The sequence below is a fragment of the Pleuronectes platessa genome, chromosome 16 (genome assembly GCF_947347685.1).
Source record: "Pleuronectes platessa chromosome 16, fPlePla1.1, whole genome shotgun sequence".
NCBI classification, from domain to species: Eukaryota; Metazoa; Chordata; class Actinopteri; order Pleuronectiformes; family Pleuronectidae; genus Pleuronectes; species Pleuronectes platessa.
In genome coordinates, this window is record NC_070641.1 from 21,113,062 (window position 1) to 21,127,583 (window position 14,522).

Sequence of the window (14,522 nt, forward strand, 5' to 3'; positions counted from 1 at the left end):
TGATCTGTCTCTGCCTTCTTGAAAGATCCTGCAATTACATGAAAGGTCGGATGAGTAATGAAAACCAGGTTCACAATAAAACAAAGAAAGGTGTCAGAGAAAGAATTATCTCATCTCTTCTCTCATTATATTAGTACTGAAAGGGCTTTATGATTATAGAAGACACCATGAAAAGACTAGAAACTAATCAATGAATTATTAAAATCAATCCTAAAACAAACAAGGAGCCATGAAACAGTTAATGAGGTGGGATGTGATCATATAAACACAGTGGACTGAATCACAATCAGTTAACACGCTAATGAAGACCATGAAAGCCACGAAGGGCGACTGACCGTTCATGAGGCTGTTACGCAGCAGTCGCAGGGTTGGGTAGACGTTCAGGATTGGGTCTTTGAAAACACATCTCCAGAACAGGGGGATACACTGGGATCGCTCCCGCTCCACCCAGTCCAGCACATCATACAGGGCTGTCTTCATATTTTCTTTTGTCTTCATGCAACACACTTTCTACACACACACACACACACACACACACACGTACACACACACACACACACACACACACACACACACACACACACAACACACACACACATTCAATTATATAATTCAATCCTGATAGTCTGCATAGTCCATCAGTTCATATTTCATACAAAATAAATAATTGAAAAAGTAATTTCAATCTTTTCAATGGCTTCAAAATCATGTGAACCAATGACTTGAAATCTATCACAAAATTAAAAAAGTGCACAAGACAATTAAACCAAACATCTTTAATTGGTTTAATATTTATATTCAGTTTTATCATATTTTTCGCTCTGACACGTGGGCGCGCGTTTCATCCAATAAGGAGTATGAGGAGTGTGTGTGTGTGTGTGTGTGTGTGTGTGTGTGTGTGTGTGTGTGTGTGTGTGTGTGTGTGTGCGTGCGTGCGTGCGTGTGTGTGTTTGTGTGTGTGAATGTGTATGTCCGCGCGCGCAGCCTCTCTCACCGTGTACCTGTCCTCCGGGATCAGGTCGTAGTCCCGCAGTTGGCGGAGGAACTTGCCCGGGTTCTCCATGCAGGACATCACTGATTTGTTACAGCAGAAGTAGCGCAGCAGCTCCTCCGGCTCCAGGAAGGCGAGCTGGTCCAGCCAGTCCATCACGGAGGGACTCAACGAGTCCAGATGTGCAGCCAGATGTGAGACAGAGGATCTGACAGGTCAACAGTCTGTGGGGATTCCAGGTGTGGAGATTGAGTCCGGTGTATATATTGGTATGTACTGGTATATCTTCTCTGAGGATCTGCCCACAAATTGTTTCTCCAGTGACGTTTGGAAAGTGAAACTATTTTGAATTGTGTTTGTTTTTATGATGTCGCAGTTCCTGTCCAGGGCGCCAGGGGGCACCACTGCACAGCACATCTCAAAGGCTTTCCTCTAAGCGAAGTTAATTTGTGTAGCAATGTTTTTCAGTGGACACAGGACAAGACAGGCAGCCCAGAGAGAAACACAGCTACTGATAAGAAACAGCACAAAGCAGGATGTGAAGAACCAAAGAATCACATCCACGTTCCAAGATTCAGGCTACACAGCCACAAACATCCACATCTCAACGAGTCCAGATGTGCAGCCAGATGGGAGACAGAGGATCTGACAGGTCAACAGTCTGTGGGGATTCCAGGTGTGGAGATTGAGTCCGGTGTATATTTTGGTATATATCTTACAAATGCAGATTGAGTCCGGTGGAACATATCTCTTCCTGTCGATCTGCCCACAAATGTTTTCTCACTTCCTCCTTCCAGTGACGTTGGGAAAGTGAAACTACTTTGAAATGTTTTTGTGAAGTCGCAGTTCCGGTCCAGGGCGCCAGGGGGCCCCACTGCACAGCACACTTCAGAGGCTTTTATCAAAGGGAAGTTTATTTGTGTAGCAAAGTTTATTAAACTTTATTCAACCAGGAAGGTTCCATTGAGGTTATTTTTCAGTGGACACAGGACAAGACAGTCAGCCTAGAGAGAAACACAGCTACGGATAAGAAACAGCACAAAGCTAGATGTGAAGAACCAAAGACACACATCCACGTTCCAAGATTCAGGCTACACAGCCACAAACATCAACATCCAGCTCCTTCATCTTGATTCTTAAGACTTTCATTAGCTGAACTTTCAGTCCTGAAGGTGCAAGATAAGCTAAATCCCCTTTTCCAGTTTCTGTTGGGGCATTTGGAGCAGAAAGTAAAAAGAAGTTCTGAGAACGCAGAGAGGAATGTTCAATTACCTTCTGTATAATGCAGGAGCTAAAGAGATGCTGAATCGAAACAGTGAGTAAGAACTTGTAATGGTAATTCACGATGGGTCCTTTAATTGTGTTCACTCCAGGCTTAAGTTTTCTGCGTCACACTTTGAAACGTTCATACTATTTGGATGTTTGTTGTTTTTACCTGCAACACTGTCGCAACAGAGCGAGAATAGACGACTCATCCGAAGAGTGACGCCCAAACCTGTGAGAGAACATTGTGTAACTTCACTTCATCATTAGAATGTGACTTCAATGGAATGGGAAAGGCAGGAGTGAAAGAAGTTGTTACCTGCTGAAGAGAATCTTCTGCGTAGTATTCTCGTGTGGAGTTATTGGGGTCTGACCTTGACAACGAAGTCTTTGGTTTAATAGGGTTACAAACTTTATAGCTCTAAATAATGATTCAACACAGATATGATAGATATATATAATTTATTGTTGTTCTTTTTCCTCAGTCAGGCTGTTGATCCCATTCTCCATTGTATCCTTCCAAGTCGTTGTAAAGGACTTCGCTGTGCTGACCCTGACAGGTCCGCACCCCCCGCAGGACGGTTGCAAGGCGGCGGTCCAAAGCAGAAAGGTGCGTCTCGGACAGGAGCGGGGCCCGGCCGGCCAGGCGGTCCTCAGCCAGTGACTCCCGCAGGACGTCACTCAGACGGAAGGCCGGGAGGGACAAGAGACGCAAGCGGAGGAAGGTGGAGCGACGAATCCTACGAAGTGAGGAGGAGAAGAAGGTCACAAAGAGAAACTAAAGAGAAGCTGAATCGAAACAGTGAGTAAGAGCTTGAAATGGTTATTCAAGTTCCCCGGGTCTTGTTCACGTCTCACCAGGCTTGTCTATTTGTGTGGTTGTTGTTTTTACCTGCAACACTGTCGCAACGGAGCAAGAATAGACAACTCATCCCGGGAGTGACGCCCAAACCTGTGAGAGAACATTGTGTAACTTCAGGTCGTCACTAGAATGTGACTTCAATGAATTGCTGCCTCAACAAAGGCAGGAATGAAAGATGTAGTTGTTCCCGGCTGCAGATAATCTTCTACGTAGTATTCGGCTGACAGACGTAACTTGTTAATTGACACTTGATAAACCTGATCACCCACGCCCGCCCATTATCCAGATGCAGCACAAAAGTCTCATTGCCGAATTTCTCAAAAGTCTCGTAGTGATGTCTGTCCATGTTGCCTTTGAGAAATAAAACATTCACTATTAAAAATCCATTCAACATAAACTAAAATACAAATGTTGTAATGTTGTCTGATATACAGTGGGTCATCATGCCTGCAAACCAGTTGACTGTTGGGAGTTTACAATCTAGAGACTGACCCATGAGGAAGTCCAGCACAGCCATGTCTATGACGTCCACCAGTCTGGTGCCGTGGTTGTAAGGCGGCGTCTTTTTGACTTTGTCACAGTAGTTTGGGTCCTTCTCCCACCTGGAAACAACAGGGAGCTTCACCAGGACAAAGTAAACGTGTATATGTACTTAAGAGTAAAGTTCTATCTATCTATCTATCTATCTATCTATCTATCTATCTATCTATCTATCTATCTATCTATTTATCTATTTATCTATTTATCTATGTATCTATCTATCTACATATCTATCTGTCTATCTATCTATCTATGTATCTATCTATCTATCTATCTATCTATCTATCTATCTATCTATCTATCTATCTATTTATCTATCTATCTATCTATCTATCTATCTATCTATCTATCTATCTATCTATTTATCTATTTATCTATCTATCTACATATCTATCTGTCTATCTATCTATCTATGTATCTATCTATCTATCTATCTATTTATCTATCTATCTATCTATCTATCTATCTATCTATCTATCTATCTATCTATCTATCTATCTATCTATCTATCTATCTATCTATCTATCTATCTATCTATCTATCTATCTATCTATCTATCTATCTATCTATCTATTTATCTATTTATCTATGTATCTATCTATCTACATATATATCTGTCTATCTATCTATCTATGTATCTATCTATCTATCTATCTATCTATCTATTTATATATTTATCTATGTATCTATCTATCTATTTATCTATGTATCTATGTATCTATCTATCTATCTATCTATCTATATATTTATATATTTATCTATGTATCTATCTATCTATCTATCTATTTATCTACCTATCTATCTGTCTCTCTATCTATCTCTCAATCTAACTTTCTCTGTCCTTTTCCTCCGACGTGGAGTCAGCTGAGAGGAAGGACCGGGCTGCTGCTCCTCATCATCATCCTCACACATGGTCCTCCTCAACAGCTTCCTCTTCTTTTTCACTGAGCTCACCTGCTCCTCCTCTTCCTCCTCAACTTCAGAGAGCTCCTTCTTTTTCCTTTCATCTGTCTCTTTCTTCTCCTTCTCTGGCAGCTGCGTGCCAAATTGGAAAGATCCTGCAATGACGTGAAAGGTCGAATATGTAATGAAAACAGGGTTCACATTAAAACAAGGGAACTACTTTTTCAAGAAGAATGATTTCATCTCTTTCTCTCATTACATTAATGATAAAAGGACTTAACTATTCCCTAACATCTTCAATTCTGCTTTGCATTTATGTTTTAATCAATAAGGACTGTTCAGATTGTTGCAAATTATTTAAAGCTAATGTGGAAACAAGCAGAATTACTAATTACTTTGTTAACTATATTTATAGAGCGTTTTTCAACAAAAAGTACAAAGTTCTTCCCCAGAAAAAAACTAGTTAATTTACAGAGGTACATAAATAATCATGGTAAAAAAAACACAATAATAACCTGGCACCTCAAGTAAAGTCAGAATATGCCTTCTGAAAAAAATATGTTAATAGAAGACACCACGAAAATACTAGAAACTAATCAATAAATTATTAAAATCAATCCTAACACTAGTGTTGAAACAGTTAAAGAGGTGGGATGTGATCATATAAACACAGTGGACAGAATCACAATCAATTACAGTTTTTCTCCATTGCTTTGGATCATTTCACGAAACAGAAATGACATTCTCAGAGCTCTAAGTGCAATTGGCAAAATAGCCCATATGGTTCAGCACAACTACATAGATCACCTTCAAAAGGTCATATCTCACCCAAAACAGTTAACTCAAGTTTCAAAAGCAAATCATTTTCTCATATAAATAGTCAGTGCCCCCAAAATGAAAATTTCCTTCTCGCTTGCTGTGGCTCATCTCTCAAAATAATATAGATGGTTCAGCAAAACTCCATAGCACACCTGCAAAAGGTCATATCTCTCCCAAAACAGCAAACTCATCAGTCAAAACTAAATCATTTTCTCATACAAATAGTCAGTGCCCCCAAAATGAAAAGTCCCTTTGGCATTGTTTAATCACTACAGGTCAAAATGTTTAGATGTTTAGTCAGTATGGCAGTGGACCATAGAAATATCCCTCATGTGCACATTTCAATCTTGGCTCAGTCCTTTGACACTGAATGGTTACAGTAGATGTTTTCTTTCCAGAATATTATGTGTATCAAACAGAAAAAATATTTATTCAAGGTTTCACATAAAATATGTTTATTGAACTCATACTGCCATGGAAATTGTTACAGTAATTGCCATACATCGTGCTTACAGTAACAGAAAATGTGTACAGCACAATATACTGTCAAACAATAAGCACATCAAAACTAAAATTTGGCATAGTGAGATTTAACCTTTTGAAGGTGATCTATGTAGTTGTGCTGAACCATATGAGTTATTTTGCCAATTGCACTTAGAGCTCTGAGAATGTCATTTCTGTTTCGTGAAATGAGCCAAAGCAGTTGAGACAAACTGTAAACTTACTGTGTGACTGGTGATCAGATGTGTGAAACTCAACCTTGATTACTAAAGTTCTAGTTGCACCTGAAAATTAAGCCAATGATCCAAGATATCCTTATTACAGTATATACCATGATGTTTTTCATGGTATTATGTACCTGTACGATTTTGACAGTAGAGTGAACTATTGTGCAGGTGATGATGTAAACAATGAAATTATGCCAACATGTTCTGCAGAGAACGACCACTTGACTGAGAAGCGACAGTCAGTTTTCACCAGCAATATATATTCAATTGGTAATTGTGCTAACTGAAGGCAATTGTACCTAACCGTTTGCAAAGGTGTTCTAAATCATTTGAAATTTGTGCAAGCTGTTGGAAATTGTACTTGTCATTGAAAGGATGTGCTAATACAATTGCAATTTGATTAAAGGAATGAGATATTCCAGTCTGTTGTGAACCAGTGCCCAGTGGTTTGGAGGTTTGCACGTGTTGTTTTGAGAATGTCATTTCTGTTTCGTGAAATGAACCAAAGCAATGGAGAAAAACTGTAACACACTAATGAAGACCATGAAACCCACGAAGGGCGACTGACCGTCCATGAGGCTGTTACGCAGCAGTCGCAGGGTTGGGTAGTCGTTCAGGATGGTGTCTTTGAAAACACATCTCCAGAACAGGTGGATGTGCTGGGATCGCTCCCGCTCCACCCAGTCCAGCACGTCATACAGAGCTGCCTGCATGATTTCTTTTTTCCTACAGTTTTGCGAATCACTTTCTACACACAGACACACAACTCAAACAACAAACACAACACACACACACACACACCCACAAACACACGCACACACCTTTATATAATGCAATCATTATAGTCTTTGAAATGCATCAGTTCATATTTCATACACAATAAATAATTGATCTTTTCAATAGCTTCAATGTCATGTGACCGAAAGACTATACATCCATCACAACTTATAAAAGTACACAAGACAAATAAACCAAACCTTCCCTTTAATTGGATTTTATTATTATGTATCTTCTGTATTATATAATATTTCCCGCTCTCAAACATGGGCGCGCCTTTCATCCAATCGTGACCCGTTGTGAGGAGTGTGTGTACGTGTGTGCGTGTGAGTCTGTATGTGTGTCTGCGCGCGCAGCCTCTCTCACCTTGTACGTGTCCTCCGGGATCAGGTCGTGGTCCCTCAGTTGGCGGAGGAACGTGTGCGGGTTCTTCATGCAGGACATCTCTGTTTTGTTACAGTGTAAGAAGCGCAGCAGCTCCTCCGGCTTCGGGAAGTCCAGAGGATCCATCACGGAGGGACTCAACGAGTCCAGATGTGCAGCCAGATGTGAGACAGAGGATCTGACAGGTCAACAGTCTGTGGGGAATCCAGGTGTGGAGATTGAGTTCGGTGGGACATGTCTCTTCCTGTCGATCTGCCAACAAATGTTTTCTCACTTCCTCCTTCCAGTGACGTTTGGAAAGTGAAACTACTTTGAAATGTGTTTTGTGAAGTCGCAGTTCCGGTCCAGGGCGCCAGGGGGCCCCACTGCACAGCACACCTCAAAGGCTTTCATTACAGGGAAGTTTATTTGTGTAGCAAAGTTTATTAAACTTCATTCAACCAGGAAGGTTCCATTGAGGTTATTTTTCAGTGGACACAGGACAAGACAGTCAGCCCAGAGAGAAACACAGCTACTGATAAGAAACAGCACGAAGCAGGATGTGAAGAACCAAAGAATCACATCCACGTTCCACGATTCAGGCTACGCAGCCACAAACATCCACATCCAGCTCCTTCATCCTGGTTCTAAAGACGATCATTAGCTGAACTTTCAGTCCTGAATGTGCAAGATAAGCAAAATCCCCTTTTCCAGTTTCTGTTTGGGCATTTGGAGCAGAAAGTAAAAAGAAGTTCTGAGAACGCAGAGAAGAATGTCCAATTACCTTCTGTATAATGCAGAGGTGATGAGGGAGCATACAAATATAAAATATTCACACACATACATACATATACAAAGTACACACACACAGTAGATAAACAACGTTTGTTGTTACCGAACATTTAGTTATTTTGAATAAATCATGTCTACATCATAACAGATGTGCACAAATAAAATAAATAGACATATTAAATATAATTGTATAAAACATGTCAATGCTTTAATTATGTAAAGTGACGTGAAAATCCAGATATTTTGCATGATGCAAATGCTTTGGAAAAAATACATTTTAAAATACATTTATTTATAGTATATTAGGAGAAGTCCCTAAGTTTTGTAGACAAGGAAAAAACATGAATATTAAACATTGGTCATTACAGTGAAGGTGATCGGTAAAAAAGTACTTACCGAGAGTTATCACATGGTCAGAAGTATCCCATAATAACCACTCTTCACAAGTAGTGGCATAACCTGAACAGTGGGTTTACTGAATCTTCAATTACACTGATAAAAAATACAATCTACACTGCAAAATGCTTTCGTTAATTTGGATAAAGTTGGACGCCTGAGTTATTTTAATTAATACACTGTAAAAAAGTCACAAAATCAAACTCAGCTTCATCTTTCTAACTTTCAAGCCTTTTTTCCCACTGAGTACCGAGTTTGAAAACTTAACCCTGCTCATCAGTCAGCGCTCTGTTCATCGATGTTAAACACGACTTTGAACTCTGAGTGAAATAACTGCTGCAGTTTGTCCCCCAGGGCGAGGAGTTCAGGGTTAGCCTGTAACAGAACAGAACAGTAATCGTCACTAATGAATCTTAATGTTAAATAAGAGTTCTTCCATGATTCTTACCAGGTTGTACGAGGCCCAGTTGGTGAACATGAGTTTGACGTCAGACACAAAATCTCCAACCGTTACATATTCTTTCCCCTGGAGTTTCTCTGCTACTTTTCTGAGCCACATCGGAGTCTGGACAAACCTGGAGTAACTTTTCAACTGTGGATGTCGAGAAGAAATGAAAGAAATGCTCAACACAGTCAGGTGTAGACGTAAGACCAGATTCCTCCAGAAACCAGTTAATAACTCAGTTATTGGCACTACTTTTTCATTCAGGACTACATCACACAGCTTACTTACGTAGAGGCGTGGGTCTGAAGCAAAGGTTTGTTGGTCATCAGCACTGAGCAGACGCAGGATGAGATACTGACATTCCTGTTGATGAAGAACAGCATGAGTGACGGTAGAGACACAGGTGATGAAGATGGACGTGGACAGAGAGTCGCTCGGTGAGCTCACCAGTATGTGTCCTGAGATCTGTTGGGTGAGGGCTTCTGTCATTTTCAGCTTATCACCGGACTGCCCCTGAGTGGTTACACAGAATGTACAGATCCTGGGTCTGCTTTCCCTGTACACACACACACACACACACACACACCAAATCAAAACATACGAGTCTGAATAGAAAATTAAGCCCAATGAGCTGAACATCTCAAATTTATTCAGTAAATTTATTCAGTAAAGCTTGTATTGGAAAAATGTACTAAGTATGGTTGAAACCTATGTTGTAGTTGAAAAGTAAGTTTTATGACCTATATCTACATACATATACAACATGTCCAAATACTTTATGACATGAACTGTTTAATGGTGTGAACTGCGTCTGACCTGAAAACTGTCAGCCCCTTTAATCACTTATTTGGTCCGCGTTCGCGGACCAATCACAGCCAAAGGCTATCCCTAGGCTCTCCGACATGCCGACGTGTAGTTAGAAAAATCAGAGGTGCTCGAAGAGCTCTCCTTGGAGCCCGGAGGGGGCGTTCCACGGCGAAGAGGGCGGTCCTATCTGTCCGTGTACGTAAAAGCGGGGTAGCATATATCGGCCTTTAGCGTCAAGCTTGTGTATCGGCCTATAAAATACGGATTAATATGGCATAAAATGAAGTATATGTGAATAAATAAATATGCATCACAAACTGAACACTGTTTAGACAAGATACTTCAAATTGGTGTTTATCTCTTGATTGGCTCCTACTTCGGTCAAAGCTCACCCCAAAAAGTAGTCATCTACATGTGGGAGGTGACATTTCTGGTGGAAGGAACAAGGGCAAGAATCACACTTCACCAGGTCAGCTTCTCCTCCTTTACACACACAGCACTCATCGTCGTGTTTCTGGTTCTTCTGCCGAGACACACAGCATGTGACAGAAAGTTTGTTAACACGCAGCACAACCAGTGAATCAATGGAGAAATTCCACGGATGAATACAACTTACCAGATCTGTTTGATTTGGTTTGCACAGACTGCACTCACACAGCAGGGGGTGGATCTTCAAGACCTTCGCCTGAAACAAGACAAATCGACATCGTCTTCCTTTGTTTCATAGTTCAGGTGTTTCAAGCTTAAAAGTTCCTGTTGCTCTCTCACTACCTCCCTGTCTCCATCCATCCATCATCCGTCCATCCGTCCATCCATGCATCCAAACTGCTAGTCACAAAATACACACACACACACCCACACACACTATACCTCTATGAGAGCACAGAGGGGTTTCCCTTCACACAAGATCATTTTCTTCCAGAAGCCTCTCTGACTTGATGCCTCCTTTAAAAACTCTATGGGGGTCAACCAGCTCCTCTCTGTTCGAATACACTTTCCACGAGTCCCTGGTGGAGAAAGAGAAGATCGGATGGGACGTGTTGGTTCGGTTGGTTTAGTTCACAGCGTTACACAAGAAACAAAGATACAACAACTAATATTCGACAACTTCTGCGATCACCTTACTTTTCCTCAAGCGCCACATTCAATGGTGAACGTTACCTGATGCAAATCGTTTTTGGTGTAAAGTCCCAGCTTCACCTCCACATGTCACTTTGAAGACTTTGCTCACTTCTGGCTCCGTCTGGTTCTCAGTCGCTTCATCTTCATCTGCAACGGACACATGCTGAGAGTTTGAGAAACTTGAACTCTTCTCATCATAAATGTTTCTTCATATGAACAAGCACCTGTGACGTCCGTAGAATTCTCTTTGTTGCTATAAGGAACCTGGTCCTCTTGGTTTTCCAGATCATCCTCCACATCCCAAAATTCAATCACATCATCATCATAATCTTCTTCCTCAGACACTGGAAAAGGACAAAGCGATTTTGAGGGTACTTCACCTTTTCATGTACATATCAGTGGTTACTTCTACATTTACAATTAAGAAGCTCAATCTGCTGTTTTTCTCTCTTAAAATAAATACAATTTAAGCATAAAAATGAAATGGGTAATACATAGGCTTAGGGCTGCTCGATTATGGAAAAAATCATAATCGAGATTATTTTGGACAATATTGAAATCACAATTATTCAAACGATTATTTTTGAGTTTGAAAACATGATGCATTTATTCAGTATTTCTCTCCAAAAAAAATTCGTAACTGAGAATCGCGCCAGGAAACACTCGGAAAAATGACTTTAAACGATATAAATGACATATTCCATATTACATAAATGATCAAATATGAATCCCATACTTTGGATTTCCCTTCTGTTTTCCTGAAGTTCAATTTCCCCGATTTTCCTCTCATTATTAAAACCAGGCTGCCCTCCCTCTGCCATTTTCCACTCGCACAGTTTTTTAAATACCGGCTGTCACCACACACACAACTCGCCTCCTTCACTTTACAGCTGCTTGAGAGTGAGAGCCAGTCAGCAGGTTCACGTTGAATGCTTTGGGGGAAGGACTGAATTACGCATGCGTGTCTCTTTCGAAAAAAATGCCCAAATAACCTTTTCAACTCGATTATAGTAGTTTGGAGATCGTTTGACCCAATAATCAAAATCACGATTAAATTCGATTAATTGCACAGCCCTACATTGCCTACTATAGCATAATGACATTTTAATATTTTACCTGAGATTAGTCGATGCTTTGGTATCTAAAAATTGGAAGTTTTTCAATCATCAGTGTTTAGCACAAATACAAACCTGTGGTTGCACCATCAGATGGATCGATCACCTTGAACGGGTCGTTGTCCAACAGTTGGCTGAAGATCGTGTACGGTGGAAACAGGGAGCTCTTGGCCTGTAGGGGAGAAATAGAAAGAAATAACCCAGATAAGAACAAGTGATAACAAGATGATACTGAGTCTGACTTTAGTTATTTTTCTATTCAAGATGTTTTCACCCGACTTAAATCCGTTTCATGGCGTCTTATGAAGTTTGCTGGTTTCAGGTGCCCGTCCTGAAGAGAAAGAGAAAAACAAAGAAAACAAACTTTACCACAAATAGCGTGTGAAGTGATTTGTGTATATTATAGAATAAGAATTGCTTTTCAACAAACCTTTATAAGTCTTGCCAGGGGGGAATCCATACACTTAATGCTGGACTTCCAGTTCTTATAGCTTCCCTTCCCTGCAAACTTCTCAAATTCACTGGGAGTAAACCACTGTTTCTGGGACAAAATGCACTTCTCCCCTTAAACACACAGAGGAAAGGAAATGTGTCATCGTCACAATCATATCAGTTATATCTCAAATCCAAGCAGATAAAAGGAAATCATGTCCTCAATCTACTTTTCCTCCATTTTTTATTCAAGAAATTAAACAATTATTCCTTTTTAACCTCTGACCTTTCGCCAGGCGCTCCCTGCTCAGCATCCCCTGCTCGGATCCACAGGTCACAGGAAGCTGAGTCTTATTAAGTAGCAAAGTCCAAATGTCCCTTTTCTCTCCTTTCTTCATCGGAGAATCTGGGAAAATTTATCACAATGTTTAGTTAATATTTCCTTGTTCAAACAGATTTGTGTTAACTTGCTGTTCAGGGTTCATCCGGTCATTTCACACACTTTTCTGAAGATAGAAGTCTTTGTTGAATCTGCATGTTCGTACAAACTCACCGTAGGAAAGTAATGTAGGAGAGATTTAGGATGAGAAAACTCACATGTTCTTGCAGGAGGTCTAAAGTGCACTTTACAGCAGTCAAACTTCCAGGTGCTCTAAGTGAGGCTACATGAGAGGTGACTTACTGACTTTCTCTGTCTTTTTCCTCCAAAGTGGAGTAAATTGAGAAGAAGGACCGGGCTGCTGCTCCTCATCATCATCCTCGCACATGCTCCTCCTCAATTGCTTCTTCTTCTTTTTCACTGAGCTCCCCTGCTCCTCCTCTTCCTCCAGAACTTCAGTGAGCTCCTTCCTTTTCCTTTGATCTGTCTCTGCCTTCTTGAAAGATCCTGCAATTACATGAAAGATCGGATGAGTAATGAAAACCAGGTTCACAATAAAACAAAGAAAGGTGTCAGAGAAAGAATTATCTCATCTCTTCTCTCATTATATTAGTACTGAAAGGGCTTTATGATTATAGAAGACACCATGAAAAGACTAGAAACTAATCAATGAATTATTAAAATCAATCCTAAAACAAACAAGGAGTCATGAAACAGTTAATGAGGTGGGATGTGATCATATAAACACAGTGGACTGAATCACAATCAGTTAACACGCTAATGAAGACCATGAAAGCCACGAAGGGCGACTGACCGTCCATGAGGCTGTTACGCAGCAGTCGCAGGGTTGGGTAGACGTTCAGGATGGGGTCTTTGAAAACACATCTCCAGAACAGGGGGATACACTGGGATCGCTCCCGCTCCACCCAGTCCAACACGTCATACAGGGCTGTCTTCATATTTTCTTTTGTCTTCATGCAACACACTTTCTACACACACACACACAACACACACACACACACACACACACACACACACAAACACACACGAACACACACACACGATTAAATAATTCAATCCTGATAGTCTGCATAGTCCATCAGTTCATATTTCATACAAAATAAATAATTGAAAAAGTGATTTCAATCTTTTCAATGGCTTCAAAGTCATGTGACCCAATGACTTGAAATCTATCACAAAATTAAAAAAGTGCACAAGACAATTAAACCAAACATCTTTAATTGGTTTAATATTTATATTCAGTTTTATCATATTTTTCGCTCTCACACGTGGGCGCGCGTTTCATCCAATAAGGAGTATGAGGAGTATGTGTGTGTGTGTGTGTGTGTGTGTGTGTGTTTGTCTGTGTCTGTGTGTGTGTGTGTGTGTGTGTGTGCGAGCGTGCGTGCGTGCGTGTGTGTGTTTGTGTGTGTGTGTATGTATGTGTATGTCCGCGCGCGCAGCCTCTCTCACCGTGTACCTGTCCTCCGGGATCAGGTCGTAGTCCCGCAGTTGGCGGAGGAACTTGCCCGGGTTCTCCATGCAGGACATCACTGATTTGTTACAGCAGAAGTAGCGCAGCAGCTCCTCCGGCTCCAGGAAGGCGAGCTGGTCCAGCCAGTCCATCACGGAGGGACTCAACGAGTCCAGATGTGCAGCCAGATGTGAGACAGAGGATCTGACAGGTCAACAGTCTGGCGCCAGGGGGCCCCACTGCACAGCACACTTCAGAGGCTTTTATCAAAGGGAAGTTTATTTGTGTAGCAAAGTTTATTAAACTTTATTCAA

General features: G+C 40.9%; 2 protein-coding genes across 4 annotated transcripts; both read right to left on the reverse strand.

Annotated features, from left to right (window-relative positions):
• Window positions 1-2,735: 2,735 nt before the first annotated feature.
• Window positions 2,736-6,815, reverse strand: LOC128459254 (extracellular serine/threonine protein kinase FAM20C). Its single transcript, XM_053444378.1, has 6 exons — window positions 6,675-6,815; window positions 4,611-4,714; window positions 3,609-3,718; window positions 3,386-3,467; window positions 3,147-3,206; window positions 2,736-2,994 (listed from the first exon to the last, which is right to left on the reverse strand). Exons 2-6 carry the CDS (start codon window positions 4,661-4,663, stop codon window positions 2,736-2,738), a joined length of 564 nt encoding a protein of 187 aa, XP_053300353.1. The 5' UTR covers window positions 4,664-4,714; window positions 6,675-6,815.
• Window positions 6,816-8,219: 1,404 nt separating this feature from the next.
• Window positions 8,220-14,425, reverse strand: LOC128459240 (nuclear body protein SP140). Of its 3 annotated transcripts, XM_053444358.1 has the most exons (17): window positions 14,208-14,425; window positions 13,549-13,723; window positions 13,038-13,241; window positions 12,642-12,761; window positions 12,354-12,487; window positions 12,198-12,254; window positions 11,999-12,095; window positions 11,033-11,152; window positions 10,848-10,955; window positions 10,557-10,693; window positions 10,303-10,371; window positions 10,079-10,209; window positions 9,327-9,435; window positions 9,168-9,242; window positions 8,883-9,026; window positions 8,681-8,809; window positions 8,220-8,413 (listed from the first exon to the last, which is right to left on the reverse strand). In XM_053444358.1, exons 1-16 carry the CDS (start codon window positions 14,358-14,360, stop codon window positions 8,711-8,713), a joined length of 1,932 nt encoding a protein of 643 aa, XP_053300333.1. In that variant the 5' UTR covers window positions 14,361-14,425; the 3' UTR covers window positions 8,220-8,413; window positions 8,681-8,710. The 3 variants fall into 3 exon arrangements, 2 of the variants coding, with proteins under 2 accessions (XP_053300333.1, XP_053300334.1); XR_008342119.1 differs by lacking the exons at window positions 8,220-8,413; window positions 8,681-8,809; window positions 8,883-9,026; window positions 9,168-9,242 and adding an exon at window positions 9,696-9,937; XM_053444359.1 differs by lacking the exons at window positions 8,220-8,413; window positions 8,681-8,809; window positions 8,883-9,026; window positions 9,168-9,242; window positions 9,327-9,435 and adding an exon at window positions 9,541-9,937.
• Window positions 14,426-14,522: the final 97 nt, after the last annotated feature.